At 41.4% G+C, this 18,915-nt stretch overlaps 1 protein-coding gene and 1 pseudogene across 1 annotated transcript; both read left to right on the top strand.

Moving 5' to 3' along the window:
• Positions 1–1,831: 1,831 nt before the first annotated feature.
• On the top strand, positions 1,832–14,211 carry PSMG1 (proteasome assembly chaperone 1). The gene is made up of 7 exons (XM_017526260.2): positions 1,832–2,048; positions 3,412–3,518; positions 8,714–8,865; positions 9,164–9,226; positions 11,004–11,202; positions 12,075–12,211; positions 14,009–14,211. Exons 1-7 carry the CDS (start codon positions 1,864–1,866, stop codon positions 14,081–14,083), a joined length of 918 nt encoding a protein of 305 aa, XP_017381749.1. The 5' UTR covers positions 1,832–1,863; the 3' UTR covers positions 14,084–14,211.
• Positions 14,212–16,804: 2,593 nt separating this feature from the next.
• On the top strand, positions 16,805–18,885 carry LOC108302583 (annotated as a pseudogene).
• The last annotated feature ends 30 nt before the right edge of the window (positions 18,886–18,915 follow it).

Below are 18,915 nucleotides of genomic sequence, written 5' to 3'. Positions count from 1 at the left end.
TTTATGCAAAGTTTTTTTTTTTTTTGGCAATTTCGGTGTAATGAAATAATTTAATCTTTGAATTTATAATTTGCTGTGGTGGGGTTAATTTCTGTCAATATTTGAGATTGTATTATCAGTCTTGCATAATGGAATCCTTTTTTGGCTAAGTAATTCAAACATAATTGCCTTTTTAAAAAGTGCTTGGCCTAAATTTATTGTAACTGCATGAAATAAGCATTTGCTTAAAACTTAGTATTGTAAAATTGTTCTCTCTGAAATGTGTGCAGAATTTAAATCATGGCCACATGTATTACCACAACCCTATTTACATTAATTTGCTTTGCAGAAAATATTAATGAAATTGTGAAATCAAATTGAAGATCTTACTGGTAAAAATGACAAATTAACAAAAGGACTAAGACAATGTAGTGCCCAAACCTTTTTATTCTGCAGTTCCATCATTATAATAGACCAGTTAACCCAGGAGTCCTAATGTTTTAAAACCTGATTTTGGTAATCTTTATTCTATCTCACTAAGGATACCCAAAGTTTCCTAAGCTCTTACTGGCTAGCAATTTGGTCTTAATTTTATTGCTAAATGTTCAGATTTTGCTTCAAAACTGAACACATTATTTTCTGCAGATGTGTAAATCTGCTAAATAATTTTATGTAAATGATTTTGTTGATCATTATTTTTCTACATCTTAAAATGTTTCTAGCAGCTTTGAGATTTTATCTGACCCCAAAGTAGTACTTACTTTGTGACTACTGACAAAGTCACAAAATGCAGGCGATGCCATGTAGTTCAGTAGAACTAAATAGGAAACGGTTATTTTTCATTGTATCACTGCATATTTTCATTTAAAATTATGACGTCCCCATTTTCTCTGGCTTGGAACAGTGCTCCTCGAACTTTGTCTACCAGCACATTTGAAAGAGAACCAATTAAACACATTTTGCTTATCAATGGCTATTTAAAAAGAAACATTTTGTATTAGAAAATGGCCAAGTTTAAAAAATACACTATTTTTTACATTCTCATAAAAATGTTTTTTAAACCGGCTTGACAATCATCAGCTTTTGAAATGTGAATTCCTATTGCCAGAGTAAAGGTCTCATTTTTATACCACCACGAAGCGCTGTATTTCTTGCCCTTCCGTCCGCCCGTGCCCGCTTCCTGACAGCGCACCTGGCTCCAGGGGTCCTCAGTGCCACCGCGCCGCCACCTACCTGGGCAGTCGAAGTTTGGAGCGGGTGCTCGGTACACCAAGGCTCCCCCAGTCTCTCCTAACGCAGCAGGAAAAGGGTAACGGACAAGGAGGGAAGGACCTGCGAGGGCACAATTCCCTAACGCTACGGCCAGTGGCGCTGGCACTGCCCCTGTACCCCCGGTTCCGCTACCTCCGTGGAGGACCCGCCCTCCGTCCCCCCCCCAACCCCCCCCACCCCCAGGGCCCCTCTAGTCCGCAGTCCTATTTCTCGGCGCCCGCGGGGCTCAAGCTGCTAATGGAAATCCGCCGGGCCCGGGCGCGGTGGCTCACGCCTGTAATCCAAGCACTTCAGGAGGCCTAAGCAGGAGGATCACTTGAGCCCAGGAATTAGAGACCAGACTGGACAACACAGCGAGACCACCGTCTGTAATTCAAACAAGAAAAACAAAAACCTGCTGGGACGCCCAGGGCTTGGCAGCGCGGGCGGGCAATGCAGAGGGCGTGGCAGCGAGCTCGGCGGCGCCTGGAGGCGTGGCCTGCGCGGGGTGGGGCGTATTGCCCGCGCAGTGGGGGTGTGGCCGCAAGCTCGGGCTCTGCGCGGAGGGCGTGGCCTCCGCTGGGTGGGATATGTCGCCGCGCGGTGAGGGGGCGTGGTCTGGCGCAAGCTGGCATGCGCAGTTCCGGGGCGCCGCAGTTGTGTCCAGCCGGTCCTGGGGCGGCCATGGCGGCGACGTTCTTTGGAGAGGTGGTGAAGGCACCGTGCCGAGCTGGGACAGAGGACGAGGAGGAGGAGGACGAGGGGCGGAGGGAGACGCCAGAGGACAGGGACGTGCGGCAGCAGCTGGCGCGGAAGAGGTGAGTTACCCGGATAACGGCGGCGCCCTACCCGCCGCTGGAAGGTGCGTGGGCCCCGAAGCCGCTACGGCGCCTGAGGCCGGGGCTCCGCGGTCTTCCACTGAGGCCTAACTGGCCCCCGCGGTTGCCGCCGCTCCGTGGTTCTGCCCGGGCCCTGGGTCTCCGTGAAGGCGGCATCCGGCGGCGCCAGCCCCAGGTGTGTGCTGTGCTCTCATGGATCCGCTGGCGTTTCGTCAAGTCCAGGGTGAAGCCGCTGTGGGAGGGCTGGGTTCAGATCCATTCTTTAAAGGCTTCCTGGAGTATTTCTGGAGGCCTGGTGTCTTACGGAGTCGTGCTTTTCCAGCCTGTCACATTGTCTTGGGCCGCAGCGCTCCCGTCGGCCCCACCGCGTTTTTCTTGGTTTGTTCACGGACACCGATTCCCTCGAAACTTTTGAGACCTGCGTCCCACACTTCAGTTAGCATAATGTGTCAGTAGGAGATGAACACTCTTTAAAAGAATTGTTTCCAAACACACAAAAGTAAGAGAAAATAGTCAAGCGAGCCCTGACGCCTAAACAACCAGGTAAAGGTAACAGGAAGATTTTGCCATGTTTATTTCCTCTCCCACCACCCTTAAGCGTATTCCAGTCATCATGGCCTTTTACCTCTACATTTTTCAGAATACATCTCAAACGTTTTAGCGATTTTCTTACATATGCTATTAGCACCCCTAACAACACTAGTAATAATTTGTCGGTATCATTTCAGAGTCAGTCCATGATCACTCACGTTTACCTAGTTTTCTCAAACAGGACATTTTGCAGTGCTTTGTGTGAATCAGAATCCTAACAAGGTCCACAGGTTACCGTTAGACATCGCACTTGATTTAGAGCGGCCTCCTCTTTTACCTCTTCTAAGGTACAGGACTGGTTGTCCTGTCCAGTGCCCCACACTCTGAATTCGTCTGATCGCTTCCTTGTGATGTCACTTAACGTGTGTATCACCTGCATGTCCTGTAAATGAATGTTCGTTTGGAGGCTTGGTCAAATTCAATGTTTTTGTCGGCAAGAGTGTCAACTAAGTGGTGCTGTTTCTTGTTGCAGGCTCTGACCAGTTGTCTCACTTTTAGGGATGCTAAGATTGATCCTTGGGTCAGGTGGACAGCCTGATCACTATTTTAGAGTTCTCCGAAAACTTATATGCAATAGTTTTATCTGTTGGTTATCATTACCGAGTCCATTGTTTCCTGAGGATATTAATTCTTTATAAAACAAACGTGTATTTTATTTATTGCAAGTTGTACATATAGTGCCCTTTTGTCTTAGTAATATGGTACTGTTTACTTTGAAATTGCTTTAGTTTCATCTTGTTTCTTGTGTTAGGGAGGTGCGGCTCCTGCGAAGACAAACAAAAACATCTTTGGAAGTTTCTTTGCTAGAAAAATATTCGTGCTCCAAGTTTATAATCGCCATAGGAAATAATGCAGTAGGTAAGTGAAATGCAGACTAGTCATTTTGTTGAAATATTTAAATATAAAGTTACATATTTCCTTCCATCATAAAAGATTTAAGATGTCTGGTACTTTAAAAAAATCCACAGTGCGATTGTGTTTCTGAGTAAAATCTCTGTTCTGCTCATGTTGCATTATCTTTTTTTTTTTTTGGTAGAGATGGGTTCTTGCTGTGTTGCCCGGGCTGGTCTTGCACTTGTGTCCTCAAGTGATCTTCGTGCCTCAGCCTCCCAAAGAGCTGGGATTACAGGTGTGAGCCACAGCACCTGGCCTGCACCATCTTTTTAGTGAACTGAGAAATATCAGATTTAGGCCAGCCACAGTGGCTCACATATGTATTCCCAGCTGTTTGGGAGGCCAAGGCATGAGGATCACTTGAGGACAGGAGTTTGAGACCAGCCTAGGCAAAATAGTGAGACTCTATCTCTACAAAAAATTAAAAAATGTAGCTAGGCATGGTGGTGCTTGCCTGTAGCCCTGGCTGTTCAGGAGTCTGAGATGGGAGGTTTGCTTGAGCCCAGGATTTCGAGGCTGCAGTGAGCTGTGATCCTCCCACTGATAGTGGGCCAGCTTGAGTGACAGAGCCAACCTAGCAAGGCAGGCCAACATTCAAATCCAGGAAATACAGAGAACACCACAAAGATACTCTTTGAGAAGAGCAACCCCAAGGCACATAATCATCAGATTCACCAGGGTTGAAATGAAGGAAAAAATGCTGAGGGCAGCCAGAGAGAAAGGTAAGGTCATCCACAAACGGAAGCCCATCAGACTCTCAGTGGATCTCTCAGCAGAAACCCTACAAGCCAGAAGAGAGTGGGGGACAATATTCAACATCCTTAAAGAAGGTAACTTTCAGCCTAGAATATCATATCCAGCCAAACTAAGCTTCATAAGTGGAAGGAGAAATAAAATCCTTTACAGAAAAGCAATTGCTGAGAGATTTTGTCATCACCAGGCCTGCCTTACAAGAGCCCCCGAAGGAAGCACTAAATATGGAAAGGAACAACCAGTACCAGCCACTTCAAAACCGTACCAAATGGTAAAGACCGTCGACACAATGAAGAAACTGCATCAACTAACGGGCAAAACAATCAGCTACTATCAAAATGGTAGGATCAAATTCACACATAATATTAACCTTAAATGTAAACCAGCCAAGTGCCCCAATCAAAAGACATAGACTGGCAAATTGGATAAAAAGTCAAAACCTATTACTGTGCTGTATTCAGGAGACCCATCTCATGTGCAAAGACACACATAGATTCAAAATAAAGGGATGGAGGATTTACCAAGCAAATGGAGAGCAAAAAAAAAAAAAAATAAAAGCAGGGGTTGCAATCCTAGTCTCTGATAAAACAGACTTTAAAGCAACAAAGATCAAAAGAGTCAAAGAAGGGCATTACATAAACAAGAAGCGCTAACTATCCTAAACCTGTGTGCACCCAATTCAGGAGCATCCAGATACATAAAGCAAATTCTTAACGACCTACAAAGAGACTTAGACTCCCGCGCAATAATGGTGGGAGACTATAACACTCCACTGTCAATGTTAGATCAATGAGACAGAAAAATCAACAAGAATATCCAGGACTTGAATGCAGATCTGTACCAAGTGGACCTAATAGACATCTACAGAACTCTCCACCCCAAATCCACAGAATATACATTCTTCTCAGCACCACATCACGCTTACTCTAAAATTGACAGCATAATGGGAAGTAAATCACTGCTCAGCAAATGCAAAAGAACGGAAATCATAACAACCAGTCTCTCAGAGCACAGTGCAATCAAAATAGATTCTCAGGATTAAGAAACTCACTCAAAACTGCATAGCTACATGGGAACTGAATAACCTTCTCCTGAGTGACTACTGGGTAAATAATGAATTAAAGGCAGAAATAAAGATGTTCTTTGAAACCAATGAGAATAAAGACACAGTATGCCAGAATCTCTGGGACACATTTAAAGCAGTGTCCAGAGGAAAATTTGTAGCATTAAGTGCCCACATGAGAAGTGAGGAAAGATCTACAATTGACACCCTATCATTGTAATTTAAAAAAACTATAGGCGTAAGATCAAACAAATTCAAAAGCTAGCAGAAGACAAGAAATAACTAAGATCAGAGCAGAACTGAAAGAGATAGAGACACAAACCCTTCAAAAAAAAATCAATAAATTCAGAAGCTGTTTTTTTTGAAAAGATCAACAAAATAGATAGACTGCTAGACTAATGAAAAAGAAAAGAGAAAAATCGAATAGATGCAATAAAAAATGATAAACGGGATATCACCACTGATTCCATAGAAATACAACTTACCATCAGAGATTACTACAAACACCTCTATGCACATAAACCAGTAAATCTAGAAGAAAAGGATAAATTGCTGGGTACTTACACCCTTTCAAGACTTAACCAGGAAGAAGTTGAATCCCTGAATAGACCAATAACAAGGTCTGAAGTTGAGGTAGCACTTAATAGCCTACCAACCAAAAAAAGTCCAGGTTCAGACAGGTTCACAGCCGAATTCTTCCAGATGTACAAAGAGGAGCTGGTACCATTCCTTCTGAAACTATTCCAAACAATACAAAAAGAGGGAATCCTCCCTAACTCATTTTATGAGACGAACATCATCCTGATACCAAGACCAGGCAGAGACACAATTAAAAAAGAAAATTACAGGCCAGTGTGCATGATGAACATTGATGCAAAAATCTTCAATAAAATACTGGCAAACTGAATGCAACAGCACATCAAAAAGCTTATCTATCATGATCAAGTAGGCTTCATCCCTGGGATGCAAGTGCGGTTCAACTTATGCAAATCTATAAACATAATCCATCACATAGAACCAAAGACAAAAACCACATGATTATCTCCATAGATGCAGAGAAGGCCTTAGACAAAATTCAACAGCCATTTGTGCTAAAAACTCTCAATAAATTAGGTATTGATGGAACATGTATCAAAATAATAAAAGCTGTTTATGAGAAACCGACAGTCAGTATTATGCTGAATGGGCAAAAACTGGAAGCATTCCCTTTGAAAACTGGCACTAGACAAGGGTGCCCTCTCTCACCATTCCTATTCAACATAGTATTAGAAGTTTTAGCCAGATCAATCAGGCAAGAAAAAGAAATAAAGGGTATTCAATTAGGAAAAGAGGAAGTCAGATTATCTGTATTTGCAGATGACGTGATTGTATATTTAGAAGACCTCATCATCTCAGCCCAAAATCTCCTTACGATGTTAAGCAACTTCACCAAAGTCTCAGGATACAAAATCATTGTGCAAAAATCACAAGCATTCCTATACACCAATAACAGACAAACAGAGCCAAATCATGAGCAAACTCCCATTCACAATTGCTACAAAGAGAATAAAATACCTAGGAATACACTTAACAAAGGATGTGAAGGACCTCTTCAAGGAGAACTACAAACCACTGCTCAAGGAAGTAAGAGGACACAAGCAGATGGAAAAACATTCCATGCTCATGCTTAGGAAGAATCAATATTGTGAAAATGGCCATGCTGTCTAATTAATAGATTCAATGCTATCCTCATCAGGCTACCATTGACCACCTTCACAGAACTGGAAAAAACCATCTTAAACTTCATATGGAATCAAAAAAGAGCCTGCATAGCCAAGACAATCCTAAGCAAAAAGAACAAAGCTGGAGGCATCATGCTACCTGAGTTCAAACTATACTACAAGGGTACAGTAATCAAAACAGCATGGTACTGGTAACAAACCAGATATAGACCAGTGGAACAGAACAGGGGCCTCTGAAGTAATGCCATACATCTACAACCATCTGATCTTTGATAAATCTGACAAAAGCAATACAGAAAGGGTTCTCTGTTGAATAAATGGTGTTGGGAAAACTGACCAGCCATGTGCCGAAAGCTGGAACTGGACCCCTTCCTTACACCTTATACAAAAATTAACTCCAGATGGATTAAAGATTTAAACATAAGACCTAACGCCATAAAAACCTTGGAAGGAAACCTAGGCAATACCATTTAGGACATAGGCATAGGCAAGGACTTCATGACTGAAACACTAACAGCAATGACAACAAAAGCCAAAATAGACAAATGGGATCTAATTAAACTCCAGAGCTTCTGCACAGCAAAAGAAACAATCATTAGAGTGAAGCAGCAACCAACAGAATGGGAAAAAATTTTTGAAAGCTACCCATTTGACAAAGGGTTAATATCCAGAATCTACAAAGAACTAAAACAAATTTATAAGAAACAAGCAGCCCCATCAAAAAGTGGGTGAAGGATATGAACAGACACTTTTCAAAAGAAGACATCTGTATGGTCAACAAACATGAAAAAATGCTCATTGTCACTGGCCATTAGAGAAATGCAAATCAAAACCACATTGAGATACCATCTCACGCCAGTTAGAATGATGATCTTTAAAAAATCTGGAGACAACGGATGCTGGAGAGGATGTGGAGAAATAGGAACACATTTACACTGTTGGTGGGAGTATAAATTAGTTCAACCATTGTGGAAGACAGTATGGCAATTCCTCAAGGATCTAGAAATAGAAGTGCCATTTGAGCAATCCCATTACTGGGTATATACTCAAAGGATTATAAATCGTTCTGTTATAAAGACACATGCACATATATGTTCATTGCAGCACAGTTTACAACAGCAAAGACCTGGAACCAACCCAAATGCCTATCAATCATAGACTGGATAAAGAAAATATGGCACAGGTACACCATGGAATACTATGCAGCCATAAAAAAGGATGAGTTCGTATACTTTGCAGGGACATGAGTGAATCTGGAAACCATCATTCTCATCAAACTGACACAAGAACAGAAAACCAGACACCATATGTTCTCACTCATAGGCAGGTGTTGAACAATAAGAACACATGGACACAGGGAGGGGAACATCACACACTGGGGTCTGTTGGTGGGGTGGGGGTTGGGGAGGAATAGTGGGGGTTGGGGAGATTGGGAGGGATAACATTGGGAGAAATACCTAATGTAGTTGATAGGGGGATGGAGGCAGCAAACCACCATGGCATGTGTATATCTATGTAATAATGCTGCAAGATCTGCACATGTACCCCAGAAATTAAAGTATGATAAAAGAAAATACTGCTTGCAGAGTCAAACTCTAACTTATGTGAATTGTTTTTTACAGCATTTCTATCATCATTTGTTATGAATTCAGGAGTCTGGGAAGAAGTTGGTTGTGCTAAACTCTGGAATGAATGGTGTAGAACAACAGACACTATACATCTGTCCTCCACAGAGGCTTTTTGTGTGTTTTATCATCTAAAATCCAATCCCTCGGTAGGTGGGACTTGTATGTTTGAAAAGAAGCTATTTAAGTATCACTTACATGGTATTTACTGGTAGTATACTTTAGTATGCCAAGTCTTTCAGTTGCTCTGTCAGGGTGTACTTTTTCTGACACTAATCCCTAGTAGTGGTTTGACTCTTAAATTTTCAAGAGAAATAAGTAGGTCGATAGTAGAGCCAGGAAAATAAGTATTACTTATGTGCTGTTATTCACATGTTACATATATGGTGATAGTTTGGGGTGTATATAAAACTTACTTGACAAAAAACGTGGAACTTGACTTTTCAGGTTTTTCTCTGTCAGTGCAGTTGCTACGTTGCAGAAGATCAACAGTATCAGTGGCTGGAAAAGGTAAGAGAGAAATGAAAACCTGTGAATGGTTAGTCTGTAGGAGTTTTCATTTTTTTAAGGGTTCAGTGTCTTTTCACTTAAACTTATGCAGTCAGATATTGATATGGGAAAGGAATTTATTTCTTAAGACTATTACAGGAATTTGTTTTTGAATATAAAGAATAAAAGAACTTGCTTCTTTAACATGACCAACCAACCGTGTTTTATACTTCTGTGACCTACCATCCTCAGCATTGAGGAGTATAAAACACAGTTGGATTCCTCCCGCCCATCTTTCTTTGTTTACATCACTTAGATCTTATTAAAAGGCAAAAGAATTCTTGGAAGTCTATAAAATCCATATTATTTCTAGTTATAGAAAAGGAGTCAGTGGTAGGTGGGTGAGGGAAGGAATGCCAGTTGTGTACTTGTGACTTTTTTCCTCTGGACAGCAGGCCTGTAGTCACTACTCTGGCATCCTGTGACTTTATTTACTCCACATTGCAGGCCCGTTAAGTAGGTAGTGCTGGGCTTATGGGTTCGTCTGTTCTTGTGTTGCTATAAAGGAATACCTGAGGCTGGGTAATTTATAAAGAAAAGAGGTTTAGGCCGGGTGTGGTGGCTCATGCCTGTAATTCCAGCACTTTGGGAGGCTGAGGCTGGTAGATCAAGAGATCAAGACCATCCTGGTCAACATGGTGAAACTCTGTCTCTACTAAAATATAAAAAATTGGGGCCGGGTGTGGTGGCTCAAGCCTGTAATCCCAGCACTTTGGGAGGCCGAGGCGGGTGGATCACGAGGTCAAGAGATCGAGACCATCCTGGTCAACATGGTGAAACCCCGTCTCTACCAAAAATACAAAAAATTAGCTGGGCATGGTGGCGCGTGCCTGTAATCCCAGCTACTCAGGAGGCTGAGGCAGGAGAATTGCCTGAACCCAGGAGGCGGAGGTTGCGGTGACCCGAGATCGCGCCATTGCACTCCAGCCTGGGTAACAAGAGCAAAACTCCGTCTCAAAAAAAAAAAAAAAAATTGGCTGGCTATGGTGGCGTGTGCCTGTGGTTCCAGCTACTCGGGAGGTGGAGGCAGGAGAATCACTTGAATCTGGGAGATGGAGGTTGCAGTGAATTGCAGTGAACTGAGATAGTGGTGCTGTGCTTCAGTCTGGCGACAGAGCAAGACCCCGTCTCGAAAAAAAAAAAAAAAGAAAAGAGGTTTAAATGGTTCACAGTTCTGCAGGCTATACAGGAAGCATGGTGCTGGCATCCGCTTGGCTTCTGCTGAGTCCTCAGGAAGCCTCCAATCATGGCGGAAGGTGAAGGGGGAACAGGCACATCACATGGTGAGAATGGGCGCAAGAGAGGAAGGGGAAACCAGCCTCTTTTGAACAGCCAGCTCTAGCATGAAATGAGAAATGAGAAGTCATGTATCACCAACAGGATGGTGTTAGGCTATTCATGAGGGATCCGCCTCCATATCCAGTCACTTCTCACAAGGCTCTGCTTCCAACATTGGGAATCACATTTTAACATGAGATTTGGAGGAGACAAACATCCAAACTATGTCACCTTAGTTCACCAGTGAGGAAAGTGACTTGGAAAAGTTGCCCACCTAGTAAGCAGAACCAAGATCAAACCTAGGTTGAGACAGCAGGTGTGTTCTGTTTCTCCAACGCACATTCCCACCCCCGCCAGGCATGCTTTTATTGTCTGTGGTATTAGGTGAATACCTAGAGGAATATTTCCATTCTGTAACAAAATTATATGTTTTTTTAATTTGAAATCAATTTTATGTTAGGTTTTTGGCTCTTGTCCAAGGAAGAACATGCAGATAACTATTCTCACATGTCGACATGTTACCGATTATAAAACCTCAGAATCCACTGGCAGCCTGCCTTCTCCTTTCCTGAAAGCCCTAAAAACACAGAATTTCAAAGACCCTGCGTGTTGTCCATTGCTGGAACAACCGAATATAGTACACGACCTTCCTGCAGCAGGTGGTATTAAAATTTGTAATATTTATATTATATTTTGTTTTTGCTTTATTGATACTGCTTTCACTATTAGAGATCTTTTTGAGGTAGTTTATTAACAATGATTGATACAGTGTATTACTGTTAATCCTCAGTGTCTGTAGTTACAAGTGCAGTCAGCATATCTGGCTTGAGTTTTCAAATTTTCCAGACCGACTTATTTGAGGAGCTTAGGTTTCTTAACTGTTAGGCTTCAGAATTGCTGTTTCTTTTTGGCCTTTGATTATTCAGAATGCAAGCCCGAATTAAATATAAATTATTGGTGCATGAAAAGTTGATAAAGTATGTTTTAATTATCAAGATAGAAGTTTTGAATATTAAATCTTGTTAGTTGCTTTATTTTATTACTGTCACATCTGCCATCATATGACAGACTACCATTTACTTTTCAGTGGATAATATATTACATAATTGTTATTTATTATATGAATTGTATTGAAATAAAAAGGTTTTGGTTGGGTTTTATTTTGCTTTCAATGTTTACTAGAAAGAGAAGTGGCTAAATATTTTACCTTAGGCATTTTATATTTGTTATTTACATATACTTTATTTTAGTCAGTAGAATTGTAATCTTTCAGCTACTTAAAATCATTTCAGCTGTATTCACAGGAAATATAAATTTAATATTTGCAAAAGAAGAAATTATTAGGAAAATAAGTTTGACTTTTTGAAAGAAAATCTACATTATCATTGCTTCAAAATTGCAGTGAATACCTTGATTGAAAGAGGCAGCTGAAATAACTACTTTTAAAAACGGCCTTTATTATTTAAAGGTGTTTAATTTAAAAATAATATAATAGAAAACTTATGTGTTTTTTTTTCTTGTCTATTCATAGTTCTTAGTTACTGTCAAGTATGGAAAATACCAGCAATTCTGTACTTGTGTTATACTGATGTGATGAAATTAGATCTAATTACAGTGGAAGCTTTTAAGCCTATACTTTCTACCAGAAGCTTGAAAGGTTTGGTTAAGGTAAGATTTTAACTCATTTAAATTAATAGCTGAGTTGTTACAATAAGCTTAGTAACAAACATAAATGTACGGTGTCTTCTTAAACTCTAAGCAATGCATGGAGACCCCTTCTTCTTAAAGTGAAGCTTCCTAGTCTGGCAGTTTGAATTTGATAGTCATCATCTCTTCTGTATAGGTCTGTAACTTGATGAATGCTGTGTTCTTGTATGATAGTTTAATGTGGTACAATTAAATCCCAAATGTCTATGTGGACAGATGGTTTTACTATTCAAGAAGTTTCTAGAACTAATTTGGAAGTTTTTTTAAAACAATTTTATTTAATTTTCAGAAGGTTATTTTTAAGTATAGTATGGATCAAATTATTATAATATTTACCTAATTTTACAGAGAACTGGATATGTGAAGATGAGAGGATTACATAATAAACCTCTCTCTCTCTCTTTTTTTTTTTTAACCATTAGTTTATATCTCTGGGCCCATTTTCTAAGAAAATTGGAATGTGTACATAAAAATGTTTGCCTGTTCTCGGATAGTTTAGGGATTTCATTGCTTTAAGAGATTTTTTTGGAAGTCCATAGCCCCTAGTTTAAGGACGGTTTCTTTAAAGGAGAGAAGTTGTAACAACATTGTCTCTCAGCCTGGTTTTATTCTGGAATGGCCATTAGTGTTCAGACTTTTGTGGTAACTTGTTGGAAGTAGCTCATTTCCCAGGTCTCATAAATTATTCTCTTACTAGATTGTCAGCTCCTTGTGGTAACAAATCACGTTTTAAAATTTTGGTATCCCAAGTTTACCACTTACCTGGCATGTTGAATAAAGCCATCAATAACCATTTGTTGAAGAGTACAGCTGTAAAACTCTCTATTTAGTATACTGCAAGCTTGTCTTTCAAATTAGCTAGAATCAGGGACAATCTTTCTGACACATGGAGTTATTTTATGTCTAGCATCTCTTTCAGAGTATACGTTGATTGTCCCCTTTGCTTAGTTAGCCAGTTGGCTCATTCCACTTAACTTAGAGATGAGTTCCCATGGGCAGGGGCTGGGCCATTGTGTTTACTGCTGTGGGACTGTGCTTAGCACACAGGTGCATCACAAACATTTGGACTTGTTCTGAGACTTGGAAATCATCTGTCCTATAGGGCTTAAGGAAGCTCAGCTTTTATGAATATACTTTCAAGGGGAAATTTAAGTAACTCTTTCAGCATTTTCATTTTTGCTTTGGAGACAGTGATTAGCAGGAGGGTAAGATGGTGGTTCTGCAGGGGCTGTTTTCTTAATGACCAAAAGCATCAGACTGAGTCAGTTCATTGTTTCTGACCATTTAAAAGTGATATTTTCAATAAGGTGAAACTATTTTGAGCTCTTCCGGTGTGGCAGTTTAGTTAGATTTGAAAGATGGGTGAATCTTAGCGGGTAGCAGTGTGTATAGGGAAGCAGTATGAGCAGAGTGGGGAAGTGTGAGGAGAGCCGTGAGGAATGTGGTATTGGGGATGGAGAGGGGAGGAGGACATCTTGTGGGGAAGGTTGGCTGGGTCAGAGTGTAGACTTCCTCTGGAGGCCAGGAGACCACTGGGGGCCAGATCATTGGTGCCTGTGGCAGGGGAAGGGACTGCTGAACTGACTTCCCCACTGGCCTTTTTGTTTAGAAGGGGAGAGTAAAGGCCACACCTGTCCCATGGCTGCTATCTTCTTTAAGTCTGGAGAGTATGGAGATTGGCGGGGGGCGGCAGGGGGAGTGTGTTGCCTCTGCCTGAATTCCTGGTCTCACTGTATTCACTTTTTTCTCTCCTTCCAGAATATTCCTCAGAGCACTGAGTTACTAAAGAAATTGATGACAACAAATGAGATTCAGAGTAACATTTATACATGATCTTAAACATTGTTTTGTAATGTAGATTACATGTCTATTCCTTTAAGGGGAGCAGCAGACACTCTTTTGTAGATTACTTTTGGGGGATATATTTTGAGAATGATGAAATGGAATAAAATTGTAAAAAATTAATTGTAGTGTTAATTCTTTCTTTATGGTGGTGGTATTCACCACCGAAATAAGCCAGACATTTTCCTTTTATCCACTAGGTGGGAGTATTGTTTTATTTGAATATGTTTTTTTTTTTTTTTTTTTTTTTTTTTTNCAACCTCCGCCTCCTGGGTTCAGGCAATTCTCCTGCCTCAGCCTCCTGAGTATCTGGGATTACAGGCACGAACCACCATGCCCAGCTAATTTTTTGTAGTAGTAGAGGCGGGGTATCACCATGTTGACCAGGATGGTCTCGATCTCTTGACCTCGTGATCCACCCACCTCGGCCTCCCAAAGTGCTGGGATTACAGGCTTGAGCCACCGCGCCCGGCCGGCTTATTTGAATATGTTAAGGTAATGTAGTTAAATTTTTATTTTATATATATATTTATTTATATATATATTTATTTTTCGAGGCTGGGTCTTGCTTTGTTGCCCAGGCTGAAGTGCAGAGGTGCTATCATGGTTTACTATATCCTTGACCTCCTGGACGCAAGCGATCCTTCCGCCTTGGCCTCCTCAAGTGCTGGGATTACAGGTGTGAGCCGATGTACACAACTTTAGTTAAATTTTTCAAAGCTGCAGATATCAACAGGTTGTATTCACATGGCAAGGTATAGTTAAGTAGGTCTAACTATTCATTGACCTATTGGTGATTCTTAATATGTGGAAAGTTTCTGGATATTTTAGGATTTCTGCAGTTTTTTTTGTCTTTTGGATAAAAATTGATGACAAGGTAACAAAATTATATATTTACTAAAAATGAAATAGAAATGTGTATGTCCTCACTTTTTAGTAATATCTGACAGCCTCTTCACCCAGACTTTCCCAGGGCTCTCTGTCAAGGCTAGTACTACTGAGTATCAGCAGTTCTCTTACAATACTGTTATCAGTAGGAGTGTGAATGGAATCATGAACCCAAAATAGCCATACACTTCACAGGACCACAAACTGAACTGCATTCATGAAAATAAATTTTAAAATGGTGGAGTTAAGAAATGCCTTTTACCTCTTCTGCTTTCTTTTTCGCCTTTTAAGTTATTGAATCATTTATAGATTTAGAGTACTTACCCATTTATATTTTCTAGGTTCAGTTTATTTACTGTTTTTGGTAATGATTTGAAGGAGTGTAGGCTTCCTTTACATAATCAAGTTTTGGAAGTCTTGTGCATGGTGTGTTGATGACCATATTGTGAAGTCAGAAAGCTGGGCATTTCCCTTGTTGCAAAATTTGTATTCATTCAGAAATGTGTTTGCAGAGCCCTGAGCTGACATCATATGACCTGGAATCTGGTCCCAGCTGGAGCTAGAGCCTCTTCTTGTGCTGAGGGTCAGTGTGGTAAGTAAGGAAGAGTGATCTTGGAAAAGCGGACTCTGTTCAATCCCAGGCCAGCCCTTCGAGGCCAGGTGACTTGGGCAGATGTCTTGAAGCTTCCTCAGCACCAGTTTTCTCAGCTGTAACTTAAAGATAATACTAGTGATAGTACTCCCTGGGTGATTATGAAATTTTAATATGTTAAATTTAATGCATTAAACTTCCCTCTACTTCCCTTGGGGTCCAGGTTTTCATCTGCTTGCTTTGTTGAATTGTGGGGTCCAGGAGATTCTCTTTGCTTGCTTTGTGGAATTGAGAGAAGAATGATATAAGAATGCTTTTGAAGAACTGTAAGGTGGTATTTCTGTGTTGACACACCTTTGTGTGCCCCACCTCAAAGACGCTGACTGTGATGGTAAGGAAGGAGTGGGAGCTGCTTTGGGGGTAGCCAGAGCTCTCATCTTCATTCCTTCTTGTACCTCCTCTTGGTAACTTGCAAACCATGGAGCTCAGCAGTGTCAAATGGCTAGGAGTGAAAGTAGTTGGGGGACAAGTTTTTCATCAGCAGTAATCCTGGGAGAACCCTGGAAGCAGATAACTCTGGGCATTGTAGTTTTTCATAATTTTGGTAAGAAAAGAATCACAATTGCTTCAAGACTGGAAGTAAACCTCTCCTTGTGATAAGAAGCAGGCAGTAGGTGCAGGAGGTTGGCCATGAGTGCAGCAGAGCCATGTTAGGGCCAAATACCAAGCCAGGCACAGTGGTGCATGCCCAAGTCCCAGCTACCTGGGATGCGGTGGGCAGGAGGATCGCTTGAGCCCAGGAAATTGAGTCTAGCCTGGGCAGACATCAGGCCTGGGTAGGTTTCCCATTCAAAGGGGAGTACCTGAAAAAGACTAGCAATACGAAGGATAGAAACAGCATTAAAATGCAGAAGAGCGTTCTGTTGAAAAACATGACCGTAGGAAACAGCTGTTTTTTTAAAAGTCATTAAGCCCTGCTTTTTCCAAAAGTAAATAATGAGATGTATAAGATGAAGAAACCAGGAAAGGAAAATTTAAAAATTTCATAGAAAAGCTTTTAACAGGAGCAAAGCTTGAACTTTAAAATTAAAATCAGTATTATATAAAATAATAACAAATAGTATGTGATATAAGTTNCTTTCAGTAGCTTCAGGGAGAACTGCATCTTATCAAACCTAGAGCCAGGAGGCCACAGGTATTCAGGATATGTAAGTCTGTACCTGTGTTAAGTTGTATAATACAAAGCCATTATGTGGAGGACTAACTTGAGATGGTGTCCTAAGATGGAGGACAGAAATGGAGAAATAACAGATGACATAGATAATGCAGTATGTGTCCAGTGTATCCGAGCTGTCCAGAGAGAACCAGTAGGATATGTAGTCACGCACCACATGTAGACAGGGGTCTCAGATCATATGGAACTGAAAAATTCCAATTGCCTAGGCTATCTCTGGTAGCCATCCTCAGCTCGGAGCTCACGTGTTACTCGTGTTTGGTGTTGCTGGTAAAAACACGCCTACTGCGCTGCCGGTTAGATAGAGGTCCAGCACATAAAATTATGAACAGTGCATAATACTTAAATGACTATGCTACTGGTTTATGTATATCCTGTTTATTGCTGTTTTAGAGTGTATTCCTTATAACAAAAAGCAAACTATAAAACAGCCTCAGGCAGGCCCTCCTGGAGGTATCCAGAAGCAGGCATTGTCATCACAGGAGATGACAGCTCCTTGCATGTTACTGTCCCTGAAGACCCTCCAGTGGGACAAGACGTGGAGGTGGAAGATGGTGATATTGATGATTCTGACCCTGTGTAGGCCTAGGCTAATGTGTGGGCTGTAGCTTAGTTTTTAACAAAAATAAAAAGCAAAAAACAAAACTTTTGAATAGAAAGCTTATAGAATATAAAGAAAAATATTTCTATACAGCTGTACAGTGTATTTGTGTTTTAGCTAAGTTATTAGAAAGACTTGATGATTCCAAGTCCAGCTTTCCATAGCACTGCTTGATATGGACACCAGTGTGATTGAAGTTGGATTAAATGTCACTTTCACCATGTGGCTACTTATGCATGGAAAGGAAGTTGGCAGCATCATCAGAAAGGAGCATCAGTGAAGATGCATGAGGAGAGGGTGCATGTATCAGCACCACTGATTCATGGAGGGAGTTGTCCTGAGAGAATTATCACCTTTCCTGGACCCACTAGTGCCGTCTTCAAAGCCAGATTGGAAGAGGATAGCAATAACTCCGTGACCAATAGCACAGCTGCCAGTAGGCCCCCACCCCCAGTCACCCTGAGACTGGTGGTCCCTGCTAGTTAGTGTGGCTCATTGGAAAAAGTGGTTCCAATATGAGAAAGTACACGGCTTAGGTCCAGAGGCAGGGGATATGCTCCCCAGTGCCACTGAGCGAGCCATCACTATCGCTGGCATTCTGCAGTACATCATTGAGTGTGTCAGACAGGTCTGTGTGGTCATGTTGGAGTCTCCCCCAAGTGTATGACCACCCCATATTGGCCCAAGCTGTCCAATTCTGTCATCTTTGCAGGTGATCAGGACAGGTACAGCACAGGTGGCAACAATGTGAGCTTTCACCATACCACTTTGTTCATGTACCTTAACTGTGACCTGGAGGGACCACTTCTAGAGTGGACCGGGCTGCATCAGTTGACAATGCAACAATCTAGTTTTCCCACAATGCATGGGTGCAGGTTTGGATGTGCTGCTCAGAGCACTTCTCATAAACTCACCATTCCAAATGATATTATCGGCTGCAAAATTGGGCATCGAGGCACCATCAACGAGATTTTTCAGATGTCTGGAGCGTAGATCAAAATTGTGAACCCAGTAGATGGATCTGCTGATAGGCAAGTTACCATCACTGGATCTGCTGCCAGCATTGGCCTGGCTCATTGGCTAATCAGTGTCAGGTTCTCCTTAGAGATGAGTGGTATGGGGAACAGCTAGAACAACGCAGACTCACCTATGGTAACCCCTTTCTGGTCACCACCACCCACACCCATCTGTGTAGTTTCTGAACAGGCAGTGAAGCCAGGTTTTAAATAGTTGTAAATTTTTGTTTTTTACACACTATCATCCATGCCTTTATTTTTTATTTTTTAAAAAATGAGGTGGAATCTCACTCTGTTGCCCAGGCTAGTCTTGAATTCCTGAGCTCAAGTGATCCTCCCATGTCAGCTTTCCCAAGTGCTGGGATTACAGGCATGCACCACCACGCCAGCCTGTCCACCCTAAGGTGTTTAATTCCTTTTTTATTCCACTATTGATGCTGAGATTATATTTAGCAATATAAGCTTCTCTCTCTTTTTTTGTTTTTTGAGATT

This window comes from Cebus imitator, unplaced genomic scaffold (assembly GCF_001604975.1).
Source record: "Cebus imitator isolate Cc_AM_T3 unplaced genomic scaffold, Cebus_imitator-1.0 Scaffold41, whole genome shotgun sequence".
NCBI lineage: Eukaryota > Metazoa > Chordata > Mammalia > Primates > Cebidae > Cebus > Cebus imitator.
This window is presented reverse-complemented; position numbering and strand designations above follow the sequence as displayed.

What these genes read in the sequence shown, in the direction of transcription:
- PSMG1 (XM_017526260.2), top strand. Translation starts at nt 1,864, where the DNA reads ATGCGCAGTTCCGGGGCGCCGCAGTTGTGTCCAGCCGGTCCTGGGGCG. An exon ending in CATAGGAAATAATGCAGTAG is followed by an intron (nt 3,519 to 8,713) that starts GTAAGTGAAATG and finishes TGTTTTTTACAG; the next exon opens with CATTTCTATCATCATTTGTT. An exon ending in AGTATCAGTGGCTGGAAAAG is followed by an intron (nt 9,227 to 11,003) that starts GTAAGAGAGAAA and finishes ATTTTATGTTAG; the next exon opens with GTTTTTGGCTCTTGTCCAAG.